General features: G+C 50.2%; 2 protein-coding genes across 2 annotated transcripts; both read right to left on the reverse strand.

Annotated features, from left to right (window-relative positions):
• Nucleotides 1-605: 605 nt before the first annotated feature.
• On the reverse strand, nucleotides 606-1,530 carry LOC128066600 (myeloid-associated differentiation marker-like). The gene is given in 2 exon segments (XM_052659653.1): nucleotides 606-635; nucleotides 637-1,530. Coding segments are annotated over 2 exon segments (924 nt in total).
• A 5,380-nt stretch (nucleotides 1,531-6,910) lies between these two features.
• LOC128066596 (myeloid-associated differentiation marker-like) lies at nucleotides 6,911-7,849 on the reverse strand. Its single transcript, XM_052659648.1, has one exon. The coding sequence runs from the start codon at nucleotides 7,847-7,849 to the stop codon at nucleotides 6,911-6,913; it is 939 nt and encodes a 312-aa protein (XP_052515608.1).
• Between the last annotated feature and the right edge of the window lie 12,363 nt (nucleotides 7,850-20,212).

A 20,212-nucleotide genomic window follows, 5' to 3' on the forward strand; every position in this document is an offset into this window, starting at 1 on the left:
TCTCTGCTTTGAATATCCTGCCCGTTGGACGTTATTGATCTCCAGATATTTCTTTTTAATTTAAATGGGAGGCACACTGTGCACCCCCCTCTACTGGGAGAAAGTGAGCCCAATGCTTATCTACCTGCTTGCACCCCAACACACACACATACACACATACCAACTAAGGCACTGCCAGGGGGACAGACACGCTTTGGCAATGAGGACCTCCAGAGGCCCAGGGTGTGAACAGATGCACAGAGGACTGTATGATGTGAGGAGATGGGAGGGGGCGGTGGGCAGAGAAGGAAGGAGTCTCAGGTCCTGATGGATCAGAAGAAGGAAAATGGGGAGAGGTGGTCAGGACACAGGAGACAAGAAAACCAAGGATGACCAGAAAAGGGACAGAAAGCAGAAAATGTAGAAAAGATGAGAGAAGCAAGACAAAGAGGCAAAACAGGATATGGGCAACCACACTAAGCAGGAAGGACACAGAGCAGAAGGAGCGAAGGAAACAGAAAAGAGAGAGAGATGAGAGGGGCAGGACGTGAGGAGGGAGAGAGCCAGGAAGAGGGCAGCAGAGAACACCAGAGCTCGGTGAAGATACCTCCTGTGAGCTGAGGGGATCAGGAGTCCTTGGGCTGGTCCTCAGTCCCTAACAAAGACCCAGCGGGCCCAGTACACCAGGTCAGCCACATAAATCAGCAGGTTGACCGCTGTCAAGATGGCTACAACCAGTCTTTGGTCCCAGGTGCACACCAAGTGAGTGAGTTGATGACGGCAGCTCACATCACTGGACCGCTGGGGCTGGCCACCAAAATTCTCGTCGAACTGGTAGAGCAGCCAGAGGATCAGAGCGCTGGCGTAGAGGAGGATGGAGAGCAGGGCCAACCCCAACAGGAAAATGGGGAAGCAGAAGGGCAACTTGTTGCTATAGCCTCCCAGATACAGCAGGAGGGTCACGGCCCCCAGGAAGAGGCAGATGGAGTACGCAGCCACACACCACACCAGGGCCGGCTGGTGCAGGTACAGGGAGGTGTTGCTGATGAAGCCGAAGATGACACAGGCCATGAAGTTCTCTAGCCCCTTGAGCAGTCCTGGCATGGGGAGCACATAGCAGGTGATCTGGCTGGGCCGGGCACAGATCCAGGCCACTTCAGTGGCATACGTCACAGAAGCAAGGCAGGAGAAAGCCGTAGCAGCAATGGCGTGGTTCCAGGAGCTGCCATGAGGGACGATCTGGATGTACATGGTGGGGTAAATAATGGAGGCCGAGAGGCAGAGGAGGGTGGAGTAGGAGGCATAGTTGATGAGAAAATCGTCCCAGGAAAAGGGCCAGAGGAACTGGAGCCCACATAACTCGACTATGAAAGTAAGGAGGGTCACGACGAAGCAGAAGCACCAGATGAACATGGACCAGTTACCTATGGTCTCCCTCCAAGTGCCAGTGGTAGCCACCAGCGAGAAGGCCAGGCAGGTGGAGAGCAGCTGCAGCAGGCGGAGGAAGTAGCCCTTGATGGTTGCAGAGGCCAGGCCAGAGGACAAGCTCATGGTGAGCCTGATGGTCAGGCTGGTCACTGTCATCAGACTGGGTCTTCGCTGAGGACCTACCAGAGAAAGATCTAGCTTTGGAGGTGGATTAATCAAACATCTGAAAAAAGCCTAGGGTCCTGCGACGGCTGCTACTCAGGATCTGTGGAGTTGGAACCAATGACTCAGACAGTTGGGTAACAGCACAGCTGATCCAAGATGATTCTCTCCGCCCATCACCCTTGGCCTTGTCACAACACTTGTCTTATCCCAAAGTTCAGAGCAGGGTGGGTCTGACCTCAAACCAGGAACGTTTTGGATCCCTCTGAGCTGTGTGTCATTATCTACAGAGACACAGGGTAGGATGGTCCTTTCTACAGTCCCAACCCTTCAAGTGTGTCAAAACTAAAAAAAAAAAAATTTAATTATTTGGTAACAAAATTAGATGTGAACAGACATGAGACAAATTACGATCTCTATTTCCCTTAGTATGAATGTTTAAAAGTTCAGTTTCAGAAACACTAATGTGTTTGATTACAAGTGCTTTCAGACCCCAGTGGGGTGGGGTGGGATATCCTATAGAGCAGACGCACTATATGCAACTGGAGTTGAAAAATCCTGAATTCTGGAGCATATCTAACTCTATGGATTTCATAAAATGGACTGTGGATGTACTGCTAATCCCATTTTAGAGATGAAAAAACTAAAGTGAAAGTCGCTCAGTCGTGTCTGACTCTGTGACCCAGAGAATTCTTCAGGCCAGAATACTGGATTGGGTAACCATTCCTTTCTCCAGGGGATCTTCCCAAGCCAGGGATCAAACCCAGATCGCCCACATTGCAGGTGGATTCTTTACCAGCTGAGAAACCACTGCTAATCCCATTCTAGAGATGAAAAAACTAAGGCTTGGTGAATCAGGGGCCTTCTCTAAGGTCAAAGTTTAGGAGTAGTAACCTCATATAACAATGCCAAAGCCATGCATTTGAACGCTTTCCTCTACAGCCCAGCATGTCAGCAGGGCCTGTCGGTGGGCGCCCAAGACCAAAGCTCACGTCTGTGGGATCCAGGACCTGCCTTCATGGCCACGGCCTCCTTCCACAGCAACCTGAAGACACATGTGTTCCGGCCTGTCCTCCCTGCAGCCATCACTAGAAGGAGCTGCCATCTGAGGGGACACAGCCCCACCTGGAGGAGGGCAACTCCAGGGGTGAACAGGGAGGAGCCATGGGGTGAGAGCAAGGCCGTGGGGACAAGATGACATGGGAAGTAGGGACTGTTCTGAATCCCCTCCCCTCAGCTTTCCCTTAACGTGTGACTCTTCCTCACTGGGACAGGGACACCAACCCAGTATGACTCAAGGTGGAGTGTCCTGGAGGAATCACAGAATAAATAACATAATGTTTAGCTCGAGCGCCAAACCTGCCATCCAGGTGGGAGTCTGGAAAGATCTAGGAGTAATTCTACATGAATGAGGATTTCTGTGACCTGAGAGACTGCATGGCAGTTTCCAAGCTGGGAAGAAGAGGTTGAATATGAACAAGGATTTTGTGTCTGTATGCTGATGTGGAGCCTTTGAATCCATTTAATGGCACAGAGGGAGGATTTAGGAAGGAGAGGCATGGGGATTGCTGCTGCGTGACCTGGGTAAGGCCTGTGCCCTCTCTGGGCCTCTCTTCCCCCACCTGGAAAGCAGCAGGTTTGCCTGAGCTTCCCAGCAACCTCTCCTTCGCTCCAATCTGTAAGCCTGGACATGATGCCCCCATCAGAGCACAGCCTAGATGTGGCTGAGTCCTGCCTACCCAGCAGCCAGGCATGTGGACTGGAAGACAGTGAGCTGGGAAAGTCACAACCAGGACAGAGGTAGGAAGGAGGAGGTGAGATGGACAGTAAGAATTTCAGGGAGGATGTGGGGCATGGAGGAACCTGGCAAGTTACCCACTGAGCCTCAGTTTTTCCATGTCTGCAGTGGGCTTAATTCCTGTGCACGCATGCTGTCATATTTGACTCTTTACAGTCCCTTGGACCATAGCCTGCCAGGCTACTCTGTCCATGAGATTTTCCAAGCAAGAATTTCCGGAGTGGTTTGCCATTTCCTTTTCCAACAGATCTTCCTGACCCATGTATTAAACCCACATCTCTTCCACTTCCTGTTTTGCAGGTGAATTCTTTACCACTGAGCAACCAGGGAATGTGTCAATTAAATGAATGAAAGATTGTGAAGGGCCCATCAGAGGGCCTGGCATACGGCACACTCAATCCATGCCAGCTTCCTGTTCCCCTCTCCCTCCTGCTCTAAGAGGACCCAGAAAACCCTGCGCCACCTCTGGACACAAACACATGCAAGCTTGATTTGCTCCAGATCAGGCAAACCTGTGTGTCCTGGAAGTGGCCCAGGGATGTGTTTGTTTTTCCTTCCCAGTGTTTTCAGGACGAGATGGTGTAGAATCAGTTTTACTTCTTCTTGAACTATTTGGTAGATGCACAATGTTTTCATCTCGCATGAAAATCCAGATTTCTAGCTCCTTTAGAAGTCTCATGAATCAGTTGCTACGCCCTTTACTTTATATTGTTTTCCGTTCTCATCTCTGTTTAGCACATTCTATATTTTCTTCTTCTCATATATAATTGGCATAAAGCAGGACTTTGATCATCTCACATGTGCCCAGTTGCCCCTCTTGGACGTGGCCAGGCTTCCTGTCTGCTCACACGAGCATCCACCCCTCCTTCTGGGGAGCATCTGTGTCCTCAACCTCATGTACAGCCTTCAGCACACTTCGCATGCTCTGACATCATATGTAGACATATATGTACATGTATGTAGGGCACATCTGTAGATTGTTTTCCTGTTTTATAAACCTGAGATCCTGTCATGCACAGCGCATCTTGCTTTTCCACCACCCCCGACAAGTACAGCTGGTCCTCTCTAGGGGCCTTAGTCGTCTCCACCACCTTTTCTTATTTCCTTCCCTCCTGGCTCCTGTGAGCATCTGGACTGACCACCTTTCTCTAAAGACTCCCCTCTGAGTCTCAGACATGGGGGACACAGGATATGACAAGAGGTCTGGGATCCATGTGACCACTGTGTTCTACGGCAGAAGGCTGGTTTCTCTGTAAACTTAAGAAATATGACAAAGACTCTCTTCTTCATTTCTGAAAACTCATCCTAGTTTCCTAGGGCTACGGGAACAATTTACTCTAAGTTTGATTGCTTAACACAGCAGGAATTTATTCTCCACAGTACTGGAGGCCAGAAGTCTGAAATCAAGGTGCCAGGGGGACCATGCTGTCTCCAGCACTCCAGGTGAGGCTCATTCATTTCCACTAGTAATATTTCAAACCCCTCAGCTTGTGGCCACTTCTTCCATCTCTGCCACAGCCTTCATGTTGTCATCTTCTCTCAACTCAGTGTGTGCAAACTTCTCTGTCCTTTCCCTTATAAGGCCGCCAGTCACTGGATTGCCAGCCCACCCTCCATCCTGGACGATTTTCATCTCAAGATCCTTAGATAATTATGTCCACAAAGACCCTACTTCTAAATAATGCCATAAACATGGATATTTTTTGGGGGGTGGGGGTCACTCTTCGACTCATTAAGGTTCTCTCTCATATCTTCCTGTACTTTTTTCATAGTGTCTTTTTCTAATGTGTTTAATCATACATGTATCTGTTTGCTGTCTCTTTCAGATTGGTATGTGTTCATTGGAGTTCTTGGGACTCACAGTTGATTTTTCCTTCGTGTACTTTGTCATTACGCTGTGAGCCCCTTGTACAGGAGTCCTTCTCCTGGGAGGATCCTGCTGCCTGGGTTGGGAGCTTCAGCCAGAATAACAGCATCTGCTTCTGCTCAGGACCCTTCAGGCCAATTGCTTGTTGGTCCCCACTTGCGTAGATTTCCCAGGTTGGAGTTGTTGGATCTCAGGGATCGGGTACATTTTGGTCTAAATACACCAGAAGTGAAGACCTTAGAATACTATTTCCCCTACGGAGACTTAGAAGAAATCCGAAATTCCTTTGGAAGCAGATATCAACTTTGTCCTTTTATCTTCCTGAAGGGCAAGGTTTTGTTTTTGTTTGTTTGTTTTTAAACTGTTTATTGTGCATTGGGGTATAGCTGATTAGCAATGCTGTGATAGGTTCAGATGCACACCAAAGGGACTCAGCCATACATATACATGTATCCATTCTCCCCAAACTCCCCTCCCATCCAGGTTCCACATAACACTGAACAGGGTTCCATGTGCTGTACAGTAGGTCCTTCTTGGTTATCCAGTTTAAATGTAACAGGGTATACAGGCAACCATAAATTTTTTCTCTAAGTCTGTGAGTCTTTTTCTGTTTTTTAAGTTCATTTGTATCATTTCTTTTTAGATTTCATTTATAAGGGATGTCATATGATATTTCTCTGAAGGGCAGCGCTTTCCTTGTCTACCCTTGTTCTGACGTTGCAGGCCCCATAGTCCTGGCTTTAGGGAAATGTCTCAGCTCCAACTCCTCACCTTGTGCCACCCCAAAGCCTGATTCCTGACCCAGGTGGGCAAATAGACCAGCCTCCAGTTGGCCAGGCTCAATTCTCCCTTCTCCCTCCTCCTTTCTCCCTGCTACACACAAGCAGCAGTCACATCAGCTCTGCCGCTGAAACTTCATGAGATCCTTGAGCAAATCAATTAATTCTAAATGTCCTTTCTTTCTTCTTTCCTGTGACCCTGAACTTTTCCTTAAAGGCTTGACTCTTAGTCATCTCCTCCCAGAAACCTCCCTGGATCCTACCAGCTCCATGTCTCATTGTTCCCAGACTGACAGTTCTCAGCCTTTGCCTTTCTGTGAAGCAGCCTGGTGCGGGCAAGTCATCACAAGCTTCTGGGTCTTACCTGGGCAAGACAGGTGAGATGGGGAGGAAGGGAGGTGCTGCAGGAGCAGCAGACAGGGCCCACTGTAGGTGGATCTGAACACCAGAGACATAGGTTGGATTTTAGCTGTAAGTGAGGAGGCCTCACTGACATTCTCTAAGGAGGGACTGATCAGTCAGAGGCTCACTCTGAAACTGACATTCTGACATTAGGAGGAAAATGGATGGAGGCTAATTCTGTAGTCAAAGTATGTAATGATGGGCCTTGAGAAAAGACACTCTAGGAGTGAACGGCAGAGGCAGAGTAGGGGCAGCAATTACCAGATATTTGGTGCCCCCAAGGGCAGCTGCAACCCCACCTCTCTCTCCTGCTCCCTTTACATCTCAGACCCCATCCCAGGTGTTCCCACACCCTACCCTTCCTCTGGGCACCTGAGCACTGAGTGCTTTGGGAAGGGAGAAATGGGGAAGGATATGAGGAGAGAGAGAGAGGAACCAGGAAGAGGACATCAGAGGACGTCAGAGCTTGGTGAGGATACCTTTGTGAGCAGAGGATCAGGAGTCCCTGGGCTGGTCCTCAGTCCCTACAGAAACCTGACGAGCCCAGTACACCAGGTCGGCCACATAAACCAGCAGGTTGATGGCTGTCAGGACGGCCACAGCCAGGCGCTGGTCCCAGGCGCACATGTCATAGGTGAGCTCGTCCCTGCAGTCCCCATCACTGGGCCTCTGGGGCTGCCCGCCGAGCTCCTCGCTGAACTGGTAGAGCAGCCAGAGGACCAGAGCACTGATATAGAGGAGGACGGAGAGCAGGGTGAGCACTAGCTGGAAAATGGGGATGGGGACTGGCATCCTGTATTCCCGTTCACCCAGGTCCAGTAGGAGGACCACAGCTGCCAGGATGAAGCAGATGGAGTACACGGCCACACACCACTCCAGGGCCGGCTGGTGCAGGTACAGGGAGGTGCTGCTGAGGAAGGCGAAGATGACGCCAGCCACGAAGGTCTCCAGCGCCTTCAGCAGGCCTGGCACAGTGTGCACATAGCAGGGGATATCAGTGAGATCATACCAATCCCATACCCAGGCCGCATCCAGGGCATAAACTACAGACGCGATGCAGGAGAATGCAGTAGCAGCGATGGCCCGGTCCCGGGAAGGACCATAAAGCAGGAACTGGACGTAGGCGATGGAGTAGATGATGGAGGTCGAGAGGCAGACGAGGGCAGCGTAGCAGGCATAGGTGACGGGGAAGTTGTACCAGTAGAAAGGAAAGCGGGACGGGAGCCTCCATAACTCGACCATGACTATGATGAGGGTCATGGCGAAACAGAAGCACCAGATGGACATGGACCAGTTACCTAGGTCCCCTCTCTCAAAGCCCATGTCAGCTACCAGGGAGAAAGCCACGCAGGTAGAGAAGAGCTCTGGCAAGCGGAAGTACCAGAACCCTCCCCAAAAGTCATCATAGTCTGGGGCTGTTGCCCGAGTGGGCATGATGCTTCGATGTCCAGGCAGGTCACTGTTACCAGTACAGCAGTGGTCTTTGCTGAGCATCCACCAGAGAAAGATCTGGCTCCGAAGGTGGGTTAAGTCAGACGCCTGGAAATGATACAGGGCCCTGTGACCGCTGAGGCTCAGGATCCGTGGAGTTGGAACCAATGGCTCAGACAATCGGGTAACAGCACAGCTGCTGCAGAATGGTGCCCCCCACCCATCACCCTTGGCCTTGTCAGGAGACTTGTCTTATCCCAAACCTCACAGCTGGGTGTGGCCTAGCCTCAAACCACGAACATTTTGGGTCTCTCTAAATAGCTGTATGCCATTATCTATGGAGACACAGGGTAGGATGGTTATTATCTGCAATCCCAACCCTTCAAAGCTCTCAAAATTGAAAACAAATGTTTAAAAAATTGTTTGGTAACAAAATTTGACATGAAGAGACATGAGACAATTTATGATCTCCCTCTTTTTTTTTTTCATTTTATTGTTCAAAAGATGAGTTGCAGAAGCACTAATGTCTTTAATTACAAGGTACTTTCAGACCATAGTTGAATGTTATGTCCTACAGAGTAGATGCACCATGTCATCTATCTGGAGCTGAAAAAGTCTGAATTCAGGAGCAGATCTGACACTAAGGATTTCAAAGAAGGGATTGCAATTGAAGCACTAACCCTATCTTATAGATGAGAAGAAAAAGGCTGGAGGTATTAAGTCCTTCCCTAAGGTGGCATGACCATAAAGTGGAAACTCCAGATAAACATACCAAAGCCGTAAGTGTGAACACTTTGCTCTACATCCCACATGTCAGCAAGGCCTGCGGGTGGGAGCTCTGGAACCCAGAACCCGCCTTCAGGCCTCCTTCCACAGCAACCTGGAGACACACCTGCCCTGGCCTCTCCTCCCCGCAGCATCACTAGGAGGAGCTGCCATCTGAGGGGACACAGCCCCACCCAGAGGAGGGAGGCTTTAGGGGTGAACACGGAGGAGCCATGGGGTGAGAGCAAGGCTGTGGGGAAGAGATGACATGGGAAGTAGGAACATTTTGAATCCTTTGCCTACTTTTTCCTTCACATGTGACTCTTTCCCACTGGGGAAGGGAGACCCCCCAACTCAGCATGACTCCAAGGTGGAGCATGGAGAAACCACAGAATAAATTTATGTACATTCTGTTTGGCTCTTAAGCTCCAAAGCTGCCATCCAGATGTGAGTCTGGAAAGATCTAGGAGTAGTCTTACCTGAGCAGGATGTTCCTGGCCTGGGAGACTGGTTAGCAGCTTCCAAGCTGGGAAGAAGGGATTGGAAATGAACAAGGATGCTGTGTCTGATGCTGACGTGGAGACTTTCAGGGCAACCCAGGGAGGGGGTAGGGATAGACGGATGATCATCCCCTTTTAAGGGCAGGAGCTGAAAGAGGAAGGCCCTGCAGGACCCCTGGGAGGGGACAACCCTGAGGATGCTCCTGGGACTGGGGTGGGCGGGGGGCAGAGTGGAGATGACTGGGGGCGGGGGGGGTCCCAGGGTCCCAGGGGCCCTGAGGCAGCCCAGTAGGGGTCTTCTGACCCAGAAGAGATGCAGACATGGAGCCATCCTTCCCATGGAGGAGGGGCCTGGACTGGAACTGGGACAGGAGAACAGGGGCCTGAAGGGGTTTCAGGGCTGTGACAGGGACACATGGCCAGAGTGGCAGGGCCCCTGGAGACCACGGAATTGCCCAGGTCACCTGACCAAGACAGTCCCGCCAGCCAGGGCTGCAGTCCTGCTCACACAGGGGCTCCTCCAGGGTCCAGTGTTTGGGGAGTAAGGCCCCTCCCTCCTGCCCCCTCCTCAGGGACAGCTGCCCTGTTTCCAAGGGACTATTTGCTGAGAGGCCCCCAGGGCGGAAGGGCCAGCACCCTGAGCCCCAGCCAGCTTCCTGCCATCAGGGGATTATTATATCACCTTTGCTGATAATAAACCCTGGGACAAGCTGAGGTGGAAAGAGAAACATGGAGCAAACCTGAGAACCTCCCTGGACTCACAAAGCTCCTTGAGCCCCAATTGCCCGTGGAGCCCTGGAGCCTGCTGGCCTCCCAGTGGGCACTACCAGGGTGGGGAGGGGCACTGGGGGTGTCACGGTATTTATCTTCCACTTTGTTCCCACAACCTCTCTGAATTTACCCTGTGTATGCTACTGGAGGAGGAAATGGCAACCCACTCAAGTATTCTTGCCTGGAGAATTCCATGGACAGAGAAGCCTGACAAGCTACAGTCCATGGGGTTGCAAAGAGTAGGACACAACTCAGCTACTAACACAAACACATGCTGCTTAAGGGTAAATGACAAGTTTAGATCCTTCTCATGCCACACAGGGAGGACCTGGAGAAGGAGAGGATGAGGTTCCTGCTGTGTGACACTGCGTCAGGCCTGCGCCCTCTCTGGGCCTCAGTTCCCCCACCTGGAAAGCAGCAGCTTTACCTGAGTCTCCCCAGCAACCCCTCCAGTCTAATCTGTGAGCCTGGACATGGTGTCCCCGTCAGAGCACAGCCTGGATGTGGCTGAGCCCTGCCTGCCCAGCAGCCAGACACGTGGACTGGAAGATGGTGAGCTGGGAGGGTCATGACCAGGACAGAAGAAGGAGGAGGAGGTACCAGAAGGGCAGAGAAGTAGGAGGGGAGATAGACACTCAGAGTTACAAGGAGGCTGTGTGTCATAGAAGAACCTGGCAAGTTACAGAACCACAGTTTCCCCATCTGAGCAATGCGCTGAATACCTACTCTGTGTCAACAAAAAGTATAATAAAAAGTACATGATGGGCTCATCAGAGGGTCTGGCACATGGTACACTCAGTCATCCCAGCTACCTGTTCCCCTCCCTCCCCCTCAGAGAGGATCCAGAAGGCCCTGCCCCACTCGGAACAGAAGCTCGTACAAGACTGGTTCGCTCCCAATCAGGGGCCGTAAACCAGTTTGTACTGGAGGCAGTCTCTTCATGCGTTTAGTTTTCCCTCACAGTGTTTTCTGGAAGAGATGTAGAAAAGGTATTATTTCTTCCCTAAGTGTTTGGTAGCTGCCCATTGTTTTAATTTCACATGAAAATCCAAACTTCGGGCTCCTTTAAAAGCCTCAGGAGATCTGATGTCACTGGGCTGTGTTCCCTTGGGGGAGGTGGCTGGAGCTGAGCCTCTGTTCTGTCCTCTATATAGTTTCCCAGTCATATCTTTGCATAGTTTTCCATATTTCTCTTATTCTCACGTATCACTGACATAAAGCTGGACTATGGTCATCTCGCATGTCCCGGTTTCCCCTCTTGGGCGTGGCCAGGCTTCCCGGCTGCTCACAGGATTGTGCACCTCTCCATCCATATGTTCAACCTCCTGTACAGCCTTCAACACATTTCATGTGCTCTGAAATCACATTTAGACATGTGTGTGCATACATGCTCGTGTGTTTGTGGGGAGTATCTGTATCTTTTTTCCTGTTTGATATGCATGAGCTCGTGTCATGCCCAGGGCATCTTTGCCACCACCCCTCACAGGTGCAGCTGGTCCTCTCCAGGGACCCTGGTCCTCTCCATCCCCTTTACTTATTTCCTTCCCACATGGCTCCCATGGGCATTTGGACTTACCCCTCCCCACTTCTCTAGATCACCGGACCCTCTCCCGTGAGTCTCAAACACTGGGAAACCCCATTTTATCACCCTCTAGAATGTGACTATTGAAAAGTTTGCAAAGGTGCATTGCTTTGAATTTTCCAATATTTGGATTAAACCCTTTTCAGAGAGTAGACTGGGATCTGGAGGGTGCACCCTGAGGAAATGAGGGGCTCCTGAACCAGGGCTGTGCTGGGGGAGGGTCACTTGCTGTGGTAAGGGGCAGAAGACAGAGGGCAGGTGGTCTGAGCGATGTTTATGGGAGAGAGAGAGAGGAGAGTCTGGCAGGGACAGGCCAATCTCAGCCTTGGGCACCGCATTAAGCATTTGGGACTCAGTGGGAAGCCCATGTTGGTACCATTCATTTATAGAAAAGCCTCTGGGAAACCTCCCCCTCCCCACCACCCCAACTCCACAACCAGGATAGGAGGGTAGTAGATGTCTAACGAGAGGGATTAAAAAAGTGAGGAACACTGAACCCAAACCCACAGACTGAGCAGGCTCCCTCAAAGCCCCAGGAGGGGCTATCATGTGCTGGGGGCTGGGAACTCACCAGGGTAGAAGAGCCCAGGGAAACAGAGTGGACATTAGGGACTGTGACCAAACGTGGGCCCTTCTAGCTCAGCTCAGTTCAGTCACTCAGTCGTGTCCGACTCTTTGCAGCACTATGAACCGCAGCACGCCAGACGTCCCTGTCCATCACCAACTCCCGGAGTCCACCGAAACCTAACTCCATTGAGTCAGTGATGCCATCCAACCATCTCATCCTCTGTCGTCCCCTTCTCCTCCTGCCCTCAATCTTTCTCAGCATCAGGGTCTTTTCAAATGAGTCAGCTCTTCACATCAGGTGGCCAAAGTATTGGAGTTTCAGCTGCAACATCAGTCCTTCCAATGAACACCCAAGACTGATCTCCTTTAGGATGGACTGGTTGAATCTCCTTGCAGTCCAAGGGACTCTCAAGAGTCTTCTCCAATACCACAGTTCAAAAGCATCAATTCTTCAGCACTCAGCTTTCTTTATAGTCCCACACTCACATCCATACACGACCACTGGAAAAACCATAGCCTTGACTAGACAGACCTTTATTGACAAAGTAATGTCTCTGCTTTTGAATATGCTGTCTAGGTTGGTCATAACCTTCCTTCCAAGGAGCAAGCATCTTTTAATTTCATTGCTGCAATCATCATCTGCAGTGATTTTGGAGCCCAGAAAAATAAAATCAGCCACTGTTTCCATTGTTTCCCCATCTATTTCCCATGAAGTGATGGGACTGGATGCCATGATCTTCGTTTTCTGAATGTTGAGCTTTAAGCCAACTTTTTCACTCTCCTCTTTCACTTTCATCAAGAGGCTCTTTAGTTCTTCTTCACTTCCTGCCGTAAGGGTGATGTCATCTGCATATCTGAGGTTATCAATATTTCTCCTGGCAATTTTGAATCCAGCTTGTGCTTCCTCCGGCCCAGCGTTTCTCATGATGTACTCTGCATGTAAGTTAAATAAGCAGGGTGACAATATACTGCCTTGACGTACTCCTTTTCCTATTTGGAACCAGTCTGTTATTCCATGTCCAGTTCTAACTGGTGCTTCCTGAACTGCATACAGATTTCTCAAGAGGCAGGTCAGGTGGTCTGGTATTCCCATCTCTTTCAGAATTTTCCACAGTTTGTTGTGATCCACACAGTCAAAGGCTTTGGCATAGTCAATAAAGCAGAAATAGATGCTTTTCTGGAACTCTCTTCCTTTTTCCATGATCCAGCGGATGTTGGCAATTTGATCTCTGGTTCCTCTGCCTCTTCTAAAACCAGCTTGAACATCTGGAAGTTCACGGTTCATGTATTGCTGAAGCCTGGCTTGGAGAATTTTGAGCATTACTTTACTAGCATGTGAGATGAGTGCAATTGTGTGGTAGTTTGAGCATTCTTTGGCATTGCCTTTCTTTGGGATTGGAATGAAAACTGACCTTTTCCAGTCCTGTGGCCACTGCTGAGTTTTCCACATTTGCTGGCATATGGAGTGCAGCACTTTCACAGCATCATCTTTCAGGATTTGAAATAGCTCAACTGGAATTCCATCACCTCCACTAGCTGTGATCATAGTGATGCTTCCTAAGACCCACTTGACTTCACATTCCAGGATGTCTGGCTCTAGGTGAGTGATCACACCATCGTGATTATCTGGGTCATGAAGATCTTTTTTGGACAGTTCTTCCATGTATTCTTACCACTTCTTCTTAAAATCTTCTGCTTCTGTTAGGTCCCTACCATTTCTGTCCTTTATTGAGCCCATCTTTGCATGAAATGTTCCCTTGATATCTCTAATTTTCTTGAAGAGATCTCTAGTCTTTCCCATTCTATCGTTTTCCTCTATTTCCTTGCACTGATCACTGAAGAAGGCTTTCTTATTTTTCCTTGCTATTCTTTGGAACTCTGCATTCTAGCTCAGTGGATGTTTTATGAACCACCTGCTCTGGGCCACGCTGGACCACAGGCTGAGGACCTGGGTGAACAAGGCCTGGCCTATCCTTGAGAAGGTGGAAGGGAGGGTGACCCATGACCTGACCATCAGCATATCTGGGGGTTGTGTCCACAGAGGGGAGGGCAGGCGTCCTGAGCAGGGACAGAGAATGGGGGCAGACAGGACGTCAGGTCTGAGTGGAGGGTGAAGAGTGTGTCTTAGTGGAGGAGGAGGCAGGGGGCCAACTGGGGAGAGGAGAATTGGAGCCCCAGTCTAAGGAGTGGGGGCAGCTTGTCTGGGGAGCAGGAGGCAGGGGATGGGCCTGAGTTTGGGCCCTTCTGTAGGGCTTGTGTCACCAGGGACCCAGGACAGAATGTCAGCTCCCGGGTTCACTGAAGAACTCTATTCTCAATGTGCTGAGCAAGCAGCATTCTAGAAACATCTCTGTCCCCATTCCCCAGGCCCTGGGCTCCTGTGAGAACTACTCCAGCCCCTTTGGGTCTGAGGCCAAGTCTGCAACGCCCCAGTCCCACCCAGTGGATGGGAGCCCCTGGACGGCACACCTGGCCTCAGGACCTGGATTCCTTGCCTGGCCCTGCCTGGGTCCCGAGCTCATGGGTGAAGCCAGGCCTGCTCCAGACACCTGCCGAGTCCAGAGTTTCAGGGGCCTGGGAGACTCACCCCTGACCCGCTTCAGCCCTGGATGTCAGGGTGTGAGCAGGTAAGGCCCGGGTCACATGGGCCTGGATTCAGCCCCCAGCCCCTCTCTGTGCCATGTGTGCAGGACAATGTGCTGGGACACAACTCGGTGGAGGATACCAGGGCAGCCATGGAGCTCTACCGCATCTCCAGAAGAATCAAGAACAGTGAGGGATGGCCTCCTAGTGGTATCAGCCCCTTCCCAAGGACTAGAGTCCTTCATCTCTTCAGGAGAGCAACTCTCTTGCTTTTGGAAAATGCATTTTTAGCAGTAAAATAGATCTATATTTTCTCTACTCTTTAAGATTCTTCTCTTTCTCCTTCTTCTCTCAGATCTGGGTGTTGGTGGACACCACCCAGCACTGAGAGGGCAAGTGACACTAGAGCTGGGATGGGGCAGGTGTCAAATTCCTTAACATCCTGACTTCTGTGAGTCCAGGATGAAATCCTTTGACTTAATTAATACTCCACCTCACCTTCCTTATCCAACTACATCTATGCCCAGGCAGGAGGCATTATTTCCTGAGGTGATACCCAGCCCCGAGGTCCATTCATCACATCTTGAAGTTGATGCCCCACCACAAGGGAGCTTCCAGGCAAAAGTACAGCAGGAGTGATGGGTGCCCCGCATGGTGACCTTCAGCACCTGCTCTTGTTTGTAAAACAAGGAAGCAAAATTGATGGACTCTGGAGTCTGAGAGAACTAGGTTGGAATTCTGATTCTGCCATTTAGTAGCTGTGTGACTAAGGACTTAACCTCTCTGTGTTTCAGTTTTTCGATCTGTAAAGCAGGAAACTCTAACAATTCTATGGGCTCTTCTGAGATATTACATACAAATCATCCAGGACCATGCATGTCATAGCTCAAGCTGCCACTAAATGTCAATATCTGGTGATTATTCTCTGCACAGTCCAGTGACCTAGCAGAGGGCAGCTGTCCTGTGCTGCAGGGCCTGGCCCCTAAAGGAAGAGCATGCACAGTGTACGTATTGAAGTGTCCACGCCAGAGCAGTGACTCACATTAGGATCAGCTGCATGATACTGTTTAGATCTGTGCCTGGGTCCTGCTTCAGCTCCAAGGAACCAGAATCCCTGGGGGTGGGGAGTGAGGCAGAGGAGTGGGGTCAGGGTGGCATCTGTTGACCTTCAGATGTTTCCAATGTCTAACACCCTGGAATGCCCTGTGGAGTTTTCTCAGCACCTTGGTACCTGAGCACCGTGTTCTCACACTGGACCAGGATTAGCATCATGTGGGGGGCTGCTGAGGCCCATCCCAGAGTTTCTGACTGAGCAGGTCTGGGGTGGAACCCAGGAATCTGCATTCCCAGTAACTTCCTGTTGATGTTCTGCTGCTGGTCCAAGGACCACACTTTGAGAAACACTGTCCACATCAGGCATCAGTGCACTGAAGTGCACTGTGCACATCAGTGATATGTAGCCATGGAGGAGCCACTGGCCTAAGAGCTGAGCACCTCCAGGTGGATTCCAGTCACTGCTCCAGCCTCGCCCCTGCCATCTCCCTGGGCTGTGTGTTCATGCAGAGAGAGGGCACAGCTCCACAGGACGTGCCCCAAATAGCCCACTGCAGGGATGAGGGGCTCCAGGTGAGCTTAAGAACCCAAGGGATTCAAATGCAGGCCCATCTGACAGCAATGCCAGCGCTTTTCATTCAGACAGGTTTCCAGAGCCGGTGCTTTGCATTCCCACCTATGACACCTGGGAACCAGTGTGAGAGGGCAGGGAGGTGCAGCTTGACTTCTCAGGAGTCTCTGCTGGAGGCGGCTCTGTGTCTGGCTGTGGAGTGGCCACCAGGTGGAGCACTAGTGCCATCTCTCCCCCAGGCTGACTTGCAGGGAGAACCAGCCTGAGGGACACTCTGGCAGGAGGCATGAGGGGCTGGGTCTCCAACTTGGTGGCTCCAGGGGGCGACTCCAGGGACCTCTAGATGCCCTCTCTCAGCCAATGAGCTGAGGTCGGGAGAGGCCTGGGGCAGTGTTGCAGCCTGGTGTGGAAGGTGACCCCAGGATTCCTGCCTCTCAGCCGGGTTTCTTCTAGGGTTTTAGGCTTTCTTGGAAGAAGTGGAACCAGGATTCCCAGAGAAAGAGCTTTCAAATCTCTAACCCAGCTTTCTGCTTCTGGCTCAGTGCAGGGTCAGTTACCCTTGGCAGGTGCCTCTCAGCCCAGCTTCTCGTGTTTGTGAAGAACCACTGCCCTCTGTTTCCAGGTCCTGGAGCTCCAGGGACACTTATCAGGATCTTGTTTAGGGCCCTGAGCTGGTCCCTCAGTCAAAGACTGAGTGTCTTCACCTCTTCATGTCCACCTATCCCCAGGGTTTAGGGCTGGGATAGAGAGACAGGGGGCTTCCCTGATAGCTCAGTTGGTAAACAATCCGCCTGCAATGCAGGAGACCCCAGTTTGATTCCTGGGTCAGGAAGATCTGCTGGAGAAGGAATAAGCTACCCACTCTAGTATTCTTGGGCTTCCCTTGTGGCTCAGCCGGTAAAGAATCTGCCTGCAATGTGGGAGACCTTGGTTCCATCCCTAGGTTGGTAAGATCACCTGGAGAAGGGAAAGCTTATACCCACTCCAGTATTCTGGTTGAAGAGAATTCCATGGACTGTATAGTCCACAGGGTCTCAAAGAGTCAGACATGACTGAGCGACTCACTTTCACTAGAAGGACAGGGGTGCAGAGACCACTGTACCAGTCAGCCCCAGCTTTTCATCCACGGAGTCCTCAGTGGAGGCTGGAGTTGTTCCACTTGGTGGACCTCCCCCACCCAGGACCCTCTGTCTAAAGAGCTCAGGCTGAGGGGGAGCTGGCAGGCCTGGTGGTTCAGTCCCACTGCACCAGGACTCACTGGAGTCTGTGGAAAGGAGGGGTGGCTTTGTAATAAGAACTCTTCCTATGTGACTAGCATTTGTCCTCTAAGGGAAGGAAAGACTGGAAGACAGTGACCACGGCTGGGACTCCCTTGCTGTTTGGAAGCCCCAGGAGCCTGGCCCGAGGTGCGGCCTCAGGAAGGGAGGGTCTGGTGGGCAGAGACTGGAGACCAGGCCCTGCTCAGTGGTTCCCAGGCTGGAAGGTCCTGAGCTCTAGCCCTGTTGAAGTTCTAGTTCCTCATCTGTAGGCTGGGGATTATATAACTCTCCTAGGGCTGGTGTGAAGGTCAGGGACAATGATATGAGGGGCCAGGCACAGAGTGGGGCTGGTGAAAGGCAGCCTTGAACAAAGATGAATCTGAGATCCATCCATCCCCTCACCTGCACCCCTGCCATTAGCTTCTAGCTGCTTTGTCTATTTCCATTCTTTCCCTCAATGTCTGCTTGTGCTGAATGCAAACTGAAAGAACTTTGGTGGGTTCTCTTTGTTGCCTTAAGATGAAACACAGAGTTTTAAAATGTCACCTCCAAAGCTTTGCAAGCTCAGACCATTTTCTACCTCTCCAGCCTCATCACCTCCCTCTCTGGGAGGGAGATTGTGTTTCGTCTGATTCAGGAAAAAATAGGAAAATGAGAGTTCTTGCACTGAACTTGTAAGAGATAAATGCATACGTGCTCATATCAGTAAAAAAATTCATCAATTATCAATTCAAAAAGAAGTGAAAAGTTTTACTCAAGTCAATAAAGATTTATAACCAGAGAGACAATTTTTCAGAAAGCTGTGAGAACTGTGCTAAAGAGTTAAGGGTTGGAGACAGTACATGTGTGATTTGGAGAAGGGTACATGCAACCAAGCATACATCTTAGCCAAGTTATTGTTCTTCGAAAGGATCAGATACCAGAGTTAAGGATTTAGTGCTTTTCTAAGTATGGGAAGATGCAAGAAACTGGGTTCATAAAAATTTCTCCTAAAAATATCTATCTGAGGACTGGTTCTGCCAGTTTTGCTACAACATAAAGTGCTTCTTCCTGATTTCCACCCTGAATTCATTTCAGGGTAGATTACTTTCAGGATAGGTCAGTGACTGCTGTGGTTAATGACTTGATTCTTGTAGAACCGGGTGGTGGGCAACATTTTTTACTACTCAGTATTCTCCATTTGTTTCTGTCTTAATTTCAGCTGAAGTTTGGGAGGTGTTTTTGACCAATTAGCCCCAGGATGCTAGGATGCTCATTGCCTGGTCAGGTAAAGATTTCATTGATAGGCTACTCAGCAAGCAGTTATTCATCTAGTCCTGGTAACAGTAGTCAAAATCCTCTGGACCAACTGTCTTACCAGTCTGTCAGCTCCAGGAAATGTCTCCCTCCTGTTGCTTCTTCCCATATCCAGAGTCACACTATTACAATCAGTGATCTTATAGAATTATACATCAGGTCAATCGTTTCAAGCCAGTTAATCATTAGTTTTTTCAGGGGCTCAATAACACATTGTGAAAGCAAAAAACAAGAATCTTGTCAAACAGGAAGAATAGAAGTAATAAAGTAGTGACATTAATAAGGTCATTTGTAAGTAGTAGTATTTTCTAAGGAGTTACATGGCTGGGCCCAGAACAGAAATATTGATCTTTATGGTGGAGCAGGTATTTCCGCCCTTATGAAGGTAGGTTTTATACACCATGCAAATACACAATACACACCAGAGGGGAGGGAGAAGTTTCAAATGGGCAGAGAAAATATTTATGTTTAAATTTTTCTTGTCTTGTCTTAAAATAGCAAGTCTATTTCATTGCTTAAGTTTTACCTGCCATGGGAACCGCCTCCTGGGAGCCCTCCCCCTCCACTGCACCTGCCTGTGGGTGAAGATCCCAGGCTTTCTCCCAGCCCAGGACTGAGGAGCAGCAGCGGGGGTCCTTCCCTGCCCCTCCCCCACAGCTCTGCTTGCCAGGCCCCTCTGGGCCTGGTGACACCAGGATGCGGGGCTCTGAGGCTTTGCATTTGAGAGGAAGAGAGGAAGAGGTCTTTTGGTGCCTTGCCAGTCACCAGTTCCTGTAAATAAACTGCTACTGGCCTCAGTGCAGTGAAACCCACGGGCACATATACAGGTACACACACAGAGACACACAAAAACACCCACTGAGCCTGCACACAGGCACACACCCTTAAAGAGAGGCATCCAGGTGTTTTCCTGGCCCCTTTAAGAGTTAGGGCACAGGAAGTTGGCATTGAGGTGGGCCTAACCTCTTGTGTCACAGGCTGGGCCACATCCCCGGACTCTGGTCCAGGTGTGGGTGGGGCATCAGTGGAAGGGGCTCCACGAAACCCAGGTTTGGGTGAGGGTGGAAATTGGATAGGATCCTTCTGAGTCCTAGGCAAATTTGGGGCAATTAGAATATTTGGATTTTGTGGAGGTTTTTCTTTGTTTTCCTTCATCTTTATATTGAAATTTAAAAGGACATTATAAATGTGGGAGGGGGTACAAATCTTTCTCTGTGATTGAGAAAGAGACAATGTGATGGAGCAGAGACAATGATGGACACGAAAAGCTCCGTGGAGTTTTTCTAAACTGTATGTATTTATATAGACCCCATTATGCTTCAGCACATATGTGTGCACCACACACTCAGGCCATGCAGTTTCTATGACATGACATCAGCATTGGCAGTACTGTCAAATGCTACCCCCTCAAACTGCTCA

Source organism: Budorcas taxicolor, chromosome 21 (genome assembly GCF_023091745.1).
Source record: "Budorcas taxicolor isolate Tak-1 chromosome 21, Takin1.1, whole genome shotgun sequence".
NCBI lineage: Eukaryota > Metazoa > Chordata > Mammalia > Artiodactyla > Bovidae > Budorcas > Budorcas taxicolor.